We start from the raw sequence: 9715 nt of genomic DNA on the forward strand, positions 1-9715 counted from the left end.
TCTGTCAGTGCCCAGTAGTTATTACAAAGAGCTTTCTGTACCAAAAGCGACTGGGCTCCAGCTTAAGGAATTCTTCAAGGCTTGCTTTCCAGTCACCTGTCTTAAAGGGCCACATGAATTTACTACACTCTTTTGGACTGGGTAATATTCATATTTCAGCCCCTTCCTCTCATCAGTTCCTACTTGGATCTGGCGTAGGACTTTGGATGCTCTACTGTGATCCTGGTTTGGTACCCGGCATGTGGCTGCCTCCAGGATGCACCTTGGTTCATCTAGCACAGCGGTTCTCAACCTGTGGGTCGCGACCCCGGTGGGGTCACCTAAAGCCATCGGAAAATACATAATGCATATCAGGTATTTACATTCCGAATCATAACTGTAGCAAAATTACAGTTATGAAGTAGCCACCAAAATTATTTTTTGGTTTGGGGTCACCGCAACATGAGGAACTGTATTGCGGGGTCTCGGCATTAGAAAGGTTGAGAACCACTGATCTAACAGCTCGGAGTGATGCCATACTCCTGCACTCACTCACGGTTTTCGGTATTATCACTTGCCAGGCATATCGTGCCCCTTCCTCCCTGAGCAACTACAGAGAAGTCAGGCAGTGAGCAGCCTATCTACTTGGCGTGCACAATGCACAGCTATAACTAAAGCATTACTATGTATCCGACACCAGAGTACTTTGATTGGTAGTTAGATGCCTAAGAGGAAATAGCTACGTGTGATCTAAGCATGAACCCAGATTTATAAAGGAAATTTGAAATTGCAGACATTTCTCTTCCAAACAAAAGCAGATTGCAGCAAATGATGATGTGACTGTCCGTGTGACTGGTGAGGGAAAGCAAAGTAAGGAATCATCACGCGAGGATGGGATTCATTGGAAAAGGCTTTCTCAAGGAAGTGTTAGGTCCTTGGACTTGATCTGTTGGATCAGTGGTCCCCAACCCCCGGGCCACGGACCAGTACCGATCTGTGGGCCATTTGGTACTGGTCTGCAGAGAAAGAATAAACAACTTACATTATTTCTTTTTTATTTATATTTAAGTCTGAATGATGTTTTATTTTTTAAAAATGACCAGATTCCCTCTGTTACATCCGTCTAAGACTCACTCTTGACACTTTTCTCGGTCACGTGATACATTTATCCATCCCACCCTAAAGGCCGGTCCGTGAAAATATTTTCTGACATTAAACCGGTCCGTGGCCCAGAAAAGGTTGGGGACCACTGGGTTAGATAACTAAGTCACCTCAGGTGCTAAGCGGGTGAGAGAGCAGCGTTGGCCTGGCCAGAATGACCGCTGTGACGTGACCAGATTAGAGGGGAGAAAGAAGTTGGGCCCAGGTAGCTCATGGATGTGGGGGTGGGGGTGGGTGGGCAGGCATGGGGAGTCCCACCATGGTCTGGGGTCACTGTGAAGAAGAGCTCTATCCACTGTGAGTGCCAGGACCAGTGCCGCATGGCGACTCTGTCCTTTGGATTTGAAGTTCGGGAGCCTGTCATAGCTCCTCCCTTCTGTGGTCCTTCTCTCTCTCTCAGCGGCGTAGTGGACTCCCAGGCTCCCCTAGGCTGTTTGAATTAGGCATTTCTAACGAAAACAGGATACGAGTGAAGAAATAATAATGCAATCCTTGGAAGATTTGCATCTCAGTAAAAGCAGCTGGCTCTAGACCACTGATGGCTCATGTGCCATGCTGGGGAAAATAATAAAAAAGGAAATGCCCTTCCTGGTTGGGTACTGGTGTCCGCTCGTGCGTCTCAGTATCTCTCCCGTTCCCCACACCCGCACCACCCCTGCTGGCTCCTCCATGAGTAAGATGCTCCAAATGGCCTTCTACTCCGCTATTATTGTCTCCTTCATTTTGCACCCTGTAGGACTCCTTGTGAATCTGTTTATCGTGGTGGTCCATTGCAGGACTTGGGTCAAAAGCCACCAACTCTCCTCTTCTGATAGGATCCTGTTCAGCGTGGGCATCACTCGATTTCTCATGCTGGGCCTATGTCTCCTGGAGGCCACCCTCTTCTTAATCTCTCTGAACGACGAACAGCCAGCCTACCTACGCACTTTCTTCCTGCTCTCTTGGATATTTTTGGACTCCAGTAGTCTCTGGTTCATAACTTTGCTCAACATCTTCTACTGTGTGAAGATTACTAACTTGCAACACCCCATATTCCTCCTGCTCAGACAGAACCTCTCCGCAAAGATGCCTCGGCTGCTGCTGGCCTGTGTGCTGATCTCTGCTTTCACCACGCTCCTGCATGCGGTGCTCAGACACACGTTGCGCTTTCCTGAGTTTGTGACCTGGAGGAACGGCACGGGACTGAACATTGAAGAGGGCCTCTCGTCTTTGGTGTTCTCCATGTTCTCGAGCTTGTTCCTCCAGTTTGTCATGAACGTGGCATCTGCGTCCTTGTTAATACACTCTTTGAGGAGACACATGTGGAAGATGCAGAGGAACGCCAGCGGCCTTTGGCGACCCCAGACTGATGCTTACATGGGGGCCATGAAATTGATGGCCTGTTTCCTCCTCATCTACATCCCCTGCTCGGCTGCTGTCCTGTTCTGTTATCTCTCTTCTTCTGTCAGGATGGGTTTGGGGACCAAGGCCGTGTGCATGATCATTTCTATCTGCTACCCTTCGGTGCATTCTGTTGTCATTGTGCTCACACATCCTAAACTGAAAAGCCAAGCCAAGCAGATTCTCTGTTTCAACAAGTAGCAGAGTAATCAGTCGTGAATCGTGGCTGGAGTCACTCCACGGTTTGGGAGCTGGATTCTTCTCTGTTAGCTGTTTTCCCTATGGTCTGAGGAATGGCTTTTTGTAATTGTTTTGACCTCTTAGGCTTTTGAGTGCCTGTTTTTCAATTCTTTTATATATGTATATATAAAATTTGATCTGACTTCTTAGGCCTTTGTGTACCTGTATTTCAGTTCATTTTGCATTTCTTTTTCTTTTGCTAATATTTTTAAATGCGGCACTTCCTTTAAGGACCTTGTCTGAGGTATTGCTTTTGTGTTTTGTGTGGGCATTGTATCTGGGATAATGGAAATCACCTTATTGTTCTACCCGCTCCTGCAGTATTGTGGGAAGTTCCCCGAATACATTGTAGTTCCATCTGCAGTGTGAACCCTGCCAGTCCCGTATCTTTCTGTAAATACAAGTGCCTGACTTAAGCTTTTACATATTTCTTTTTTCTACTGAGGTAACATTGGTTACCAATAGTAACATTGGTTATTAACATATCATAATTTGCTATCTGTATACACTGTAGCCTGCTCACCACCGAAAGTCTACTTCCCATCTGTCACCATGTAATTGACCTGGTTTACCCATTTCACCCTCCCCCCGCCCCCTTACCCTCTGGTAACCTCTACTCTGTTGTTTGTGTCTATGAGTTTGGCTTTATTTTGTTTGTTCATTTGGTTCTTTTTTGTTTTATATTCCACATGTGAGTGAAACCATACAGTTTTTGTTCTTCTCCATCTGATATAATATAGCAGAATACCCTCAAGGCCCATCCATATTGTTGTGAGTGGCAATATTTTATTCTTTTTTTATGGCCAGGTCGTATTCCTTTGTGTATGTAAACTCCACATCTTCTCCATGCATTCATTGGTCAATGGACACTCAGGTTGTTTCCATAGCTTGTGACTTCGCTCTGTGGCCCCAGGTGTGCTATGTAATTTCCAGGTTCTATAAGTAATAAACTTTTATTATTTCAGAGTTTCCTGATGGTTATTGCTAAAGGGTGTCTTACAGTCACAATAAGAACCACAAGGTATTGGTTATCAATCCGCCGAGACAAGCGCACAGCATGTTAGTTAAAATCTGAGGTGCAGCTGAGGTGTCCCGTGTGAGGACTCAGCACTGGGTCACTGGGATTCTCTGGGTTGATGTAAATAAAGCATAGCCAGGGAGTGAGAAGAGGAAAGGAACAAAGCGATGTTTCAGAGAGAAAAGAAGGTAAAGAAAAAAGTGAAAGAGAATGGGGGCAGCAAGTGGCAGGTGCACATAAGAAGGGTCCTCAGCTTGCTGGTGACAGCAACTGAGTTATTCCAATACGGGCACACACACGCACACTCACACGTACACACATAGCACATCTTCTCTATCTATCCATCCTTCACTGGACACTTAGGTAGTTTCTATACCTTGGAAACCATTGTGTAGGACTGAATTTCTAGGTTTGTTCTAGAAGGAAGGGAAGGGTCAGAGTTGCTAGGTGGAGGGAAGTGGTTTATATTAAAGAAGCCCGATCCAGGATTGTTTCAAGGATCTCAAAGTCCAGGGAGCTAGCCTAAGGTCAAAAACAAGTTCAACTTGCTGGTGACAGTAACTGAGCTACTCCAATACATACAAACACGCACAGGAGTTAAGAAAAGTCTTTTTTTGAGTTAGTTTCTTCAAGGTATGATACATTATAGGCTCTCTAGTATAAATATACAATATCCTGCTTCTCCCTATGTTCTCTTCCAATTCAGGAAAGGGAGGACGTTTGTAACTCTCTCTTAAGAAGAGTCACTTTCTGAAACAGGGTGAGCACCAGGGCAGTGTCTGTATAACATCATGAGACACCCACCATGGTGGCCATGACTCAGGGGACATTGCCATGGGCTTGTAATTGCTGCAAGCCTGGTATCGCCTTAGCTACCTTTTCATATGTTACTTTGTTGTTTTTTTCCCCACACTTCTTTGGCGATGAGTATTATTGTACCTATTGTACAGATGAGGAAATTGAGGAGCAGACAGGATAAATAAATGACTCATTAGAGTAAAACTAGGAAAGAATAGACCCAAGGCTTTCAATTCATCTTCTGATTCTAAATCCCATTCTTTTCCCACTAGATTACAAGGTGGGTGTAGACATAGGGATAGAGCAGTATCATGCTTTACAATAAAGTGTAAAGCTTTATTTTCTAGAAGAAATACTCAAAAGGATGTCTGAAGCAGGGTTTGTCCATCCTGAAAACTGACCCAGGGCTACTAGGATACATATTTATCTACATCTATCTATCTATCTATCTATCTATCTATCTATCTATCTATCTATCTATTAATCAGTTGGTCATCTATCTATTTATCTAGAGTAGTTGGGGAAGGAAGGTATGAAAATCTTGTGGGTTTTCGGTTTCCTTAGGTGAAATAAATGCTATGGTGTCCTGTATATATTAAGCTTTTAATCCTGATATTTATGTGAGATACATTTTAAAACCAAAAATATTAACATTATAGAAGAAAACATTTTTTAATTTCTTTTCAATGCTGCTACTAGGGAAGGATTAAGCTAATAGTAAGATGATGAAACAGTGGAGTTCATGTAAGAACAAGATGCAATTCTTAGCCAGTTCATGAATTTTAAAAAGTTTCTTTATATTACTGAAAGTTCACGTAAACATATGTGACTCTGGGTTCCCTGAATCATTGTTACCAGTATTGTGTTGAGGGGCCATTTTCAGTTGCTTCAAACAAAGAAACAAACAAACAAAAAAACAAACAGACAAACAAACAAACAGGCTCTGGCCTGGCTACTCAGTAGGTGGAGCATTGTTCTGATATGCCAAGGTTGTGGGTTCGATCCCCAATCAGGGCACATACAGGAATGAACCAATGAATGCATAAATAACATATCAATGTTTCTCTCCCTCTTTCTCTCAAAATCAATAAATAAAGTAAAACAAAATTTAAAGTAAGTTTCCCAGTAATGTTCCTTTTTATAAACTGAAGCTAGAGATGGCTCTTCTGGTCTAGCCCACTGCTTCTCAGAGAGGGCCGGAGAGTTGAGAGGCAGTCTGGGTCTGTTGGGAATCTTTTTCAAATTTTGTGGGGCCTGCTTCTCATTCCTCCTGGAATCTGGGTAACTGGCCCCTGGTCAGCTTTATCCCTCGAGAGAAAAAGGGTGAGAGGAAACTCGGTGTATGTGTGAGGATTTGCCTGGCATGGAAATTAACAGGGAAGTGAAGGGATTGATGGAGGGTGGGGAGAAGAGAGGGAAAAGGAGATGTGAAGGGTAGAGACAACGGCAGGGGAGGGCACAGCCTGCACCCCATGCCCCCCCAGATGGGTGGCGCGGCTGTGAGGTCAGTCTTCTGGGGGGCACCAGTTATGACGTCATATCAGAACAGCGGGATTGTTGTGGATTACAACTGTGGGGTATGTAGGGAGAAGCCACGGCCAACTTGGCCCCTGTAGGAGGGAGCAGGGGACCCTGGTAAATGGCTCAGTGTGTGCACAGCTTGCTTGCAAATGAGCTGTCTAAACACAGGTAGCTACTTTACATATTTGTTTGATAACATTTCTGGCCTATTTTAAATACAGGAAAATTATTTGTCTCAATTTTGCTGCTTTCATCATCGGGACAACTAGAGAACTACGATCTGAATCTCAAGAGAAGAAATAGTTAAATATATATATCGATATTACTCGGAAAATCTCTGTGTCTTTGACTTTAGTGCATGCTTTTAAAGGCCTGGGGTAGTTAGTCTTTCATCTTTATTCCTGCTTTCCAGAAAGTCTGGAATCGTACAGAGCTGACCACCTTTCTTTGGACGCAGCAACTCTGTTCTTCCCTAATTTGCATCCTGTGAATAATAGAGACTTCAGGTGCTCTCCTGTTCTATTGACATGATTGTGGAGAGAAATCTCCAAGGAAGGAAAGAAAAGTAACATGACTCAGATAATAGTATTTTCTAGACACCAGGCTGGGTGATCTCAGCTGTCCTTTTCTCATCACAGTGATCCTGTGAAATCTAACAGAAGGGAACCTCACAGGGCGATCTGATTGCAGATTGCTAACTGGGCCGGTCATGGTGGGCAGTCAGGCACCAGGCCTAAAATAGCCCCGTCCATCTTCTTGTATATTCAGGTTAACACACCTTGGAAACATCTCTTTTCTCAGACCCCTGGGAGGTGGGACCACCCTCAAGGGAGCTCCTAGTCTTGTGAGCTGCCCTGTAATCTCATTGTGGAGAGCTCTCTGCCTCGCTTTCCCCCACCTTCATGGGGCCTTCCTTACATTCCTACCCTGACTCCACTTGTATCAAAGGAACCGCGAAGCAGTGGTCCTGCGGAGCATTTGAGATCTCCCTTAGCAGGGCCGTGAGCACTCTGCTATGGAAGCCGTCCCCACGGCTTGAGTCTTCCCGGAGCACGATCTCACTACACGCTGGGATGAACCTCCATCTCCTAAGTCTGCTCTGGAAAACACAGTTCTCAGCTTGTGAAAAACATAATCTTCAGGCAGACGGCTTTCTGTCACTGAGTTTTAGATATGTTTTCAAAAATGAAGTTTGAATCTTTCAGTTTGTTTTACTTAACAGAAAAGTCTCAGAGAGTACTGAGCGTTGCCCTAGTCCCCTCCCTCGGTTTCCCTGAGGGGACCGCCGTTAGTAACCCGGTCCATTGGTTAAAACGGAGAAACTCCGGACGTGGTTCCCACTTGGCCAGTTTTCCCACGCATTCCTTTTTTTTTTTTTTTTTGTATTTTTCCGAAGCTGGAAATGGGGAGAGACAGTCAGACAGACTCCCGCATGCGCCCGACTGGGATCCACCCGGCACGCCCACCAGGGGGCGACGCTCTGCCCCTCCGGGGCATCGCTCTGTCGCGACCAGAGCCACTCTAGCGCCTGGGGCAGAGGCCAAGGAGCCATCCCCAGCACCCAGGCCATCTTTGCTCCAATGGAGCCTCGCTGCGGGAGGGGAAGAGAGAGACAGAGAGGAAGGAAAGGAGGAGGGGTGGAGAAGCAGATGGTCACTTCTCCTGTGTGCCCTGGCTGGGAATTGAACCCGGGACCCCTTGCACGCCAGGCCGACGCTCTACCACTGAGCCAGCTGGCCAGGGCCTACGCATTCCTTTTCTGTTGCACGACCCAGTCAAGGGTATTGTGGTGCACTTGGTCGTTGAGTACTCTTAGTCTTCTCTGGTCTCTGGTGGTTCTCAGCCTTCCCTTGTTTGTTTGTTTCCATGGCCTTGACAATTTTGAAGATTACTATGCAAGCATTTTGTAAAATGTCCCTCAATCTGGGTGTGTTGGAGATTTTTCTCATGGTTAGACTGCAATTATGGGCCTTGGGGGAGGTGAAGCGCCCTTCTCATCACCTCTCATCAGGGGTACGTGGTGCCCTCATGACGTATTACTGGCCATGTGAACGTTGATGGCTGGTTAAGGTGGTGTCTGCCGGGTCTCTCCACTGCCCAGTTGCTCTAGTCCCCATTTCAGATCCTCTTGTTTCAGAGTCCCAAGACAGCTCACTCCCAGGGGAAGGGGAATTCATCCCTGCCTCCTACAGGGTCTCCCGACTCTTGTCGGCTGTGCTTACCTCCCTTCCCAAATCTTCCTCCTTCAAGAAGCAGACAGAAGGGGCTCCTGCTGTCCCACCTGCCAGGTCCCTTCCCTGCTGTGCTTTCACTCGGTGCTGCTGATGCTCATCATATTCTAACTCCAAGACAGGTCCTTGCTGCCGTCAGACCGTGAATGCATTCCTCCTTCCCCCCTCCCACTACCTGAATTCTGGGATTCAAGAGGCGGGACTAACCCAGCGAGCCAAAAACCGGAGAGACTCAATATATTTATATATGTGCACTTACAACTTTTGTTCCTGTTACGTGCGCTTGCTGACAATGTGCTTCGTCTGCTTGGTTTCTGAGTTTCTGGACTCAGCGCATTGAGAAGAATTCCATTTGCTCAGGTTAACTGCAGCTACAGAGGAGTTTCTCTGCTGCCATCTAGTGGCAATATGGGCACACTTCTGGGACACATGGAAAAGGCCGCCCGTGTGTAGGAATGCAGAATGGTCTGAGCCATCTATACGTCAGATGTTAGGGACGGAGCTGTACTTGGTCCTGCCACTTGGCGGGGGTGGGGATGGGGTGGGGTACTTTTTGGGTGAAAGTTTCAGACCCGTGTCTTTGAAATTGAAGTCTTGCTGCTACTTCCTTCTTTCTCCTTTACTTGGGTTTTAATGCCTGGGATAGCCTTCTCCCGTCCTCTCCAACTCTTTCCCCTCCCCTCCAGCCGCACCGCCGCCGACTCCCCTCTGAGACACTTGCGGCTGCCCGCTCTTCTCTCCATTTTATCAGCACCGCCACAAGGGATCCGACTTGTCGGAGAACTCCATGGCAGGTGGCCTTCCTCCCCTTTCTCGTCCAAGTCCTTTTTCTCCTCATTTCCAGAGTTGTTTCTGGCCTGGTTTGAACACGGTTCGGGTTTTCTATTTTCTGTGTAGGAACACGGTCTTAGCAGCTGAAAAGGACACACATTTACTGTGTCACAGTTTCTGTGGGTCAGGACGTTGGGAACAGCCCACATGGGCCCTCTCTACAGGGTCCCACAAGCTGGGGTGGCGATGTTGGCTGGGCCTACTTTCTCTGGAACGCAGAGTCCTCTTTCGAGCTCACTGCTGTTGGTGGAACTCTGCTCCTTACAGTTGTTGGACTGAGGTTTCTTACCGGCTGCCAATTGGGGGCCAATCTCAGCATCTAGAGGTTTTCTGCAGTTTCTCACCCTGTGGCCACTGGACTCTTCAGGGCCGCAGGAGGGCCCAGACTCTCTCCCAGATCCAGTCAGGCCCATCCAGGGAGGCCTTCTTTCTGATGAACTCCAACTTGAATGATTCGGGATCTTCATGACATCTGCAAAAATCCTTCCGCTTTGTTGTATAGTGTAAACACAGGAGTGCCACCCCATTCTAGTCATAGTCCCATTGCGGCTCAGGG

General features: G+C 46.7%; 1 protein-coding gene across 1 annotated transcript; it reads left to right on the top strand.

The window, feature by feature from the left end:
* Positions 1-1818: 1818 nt before the first annotated feature.
* On the top strand, positions 1819-2721 carry TAS2R4 (taste 2 receptor member 4). The gene has a single exon (XM_066366185.1). It carries the CDS (start codon positions 1819-1821, stop codon positions 2719-2721), a length of 903 nt encoding a protein of 300 aa, XP_066222282.1.
* The last annotated feature ends 6994 nt before the right edge of the window (positions 2722-9715 follow it).

This window comes from Saccopteryx leptura, chromosome 2, assembly GCF_036850995.1.
Source record: "Saccopteryx leptura isolate mSacLep1 chromosome 2, mSacLep1_pri_phased_curated, whole genome shotgun sequence".
Classification (NCBI taxonomy): domain Eukaryota; kingdom Metazoa; phylum Chordata; class Mammalia; order Chiroptera; family Emballonuridae; genus Saccopteryx; species Saccopteryx leptura.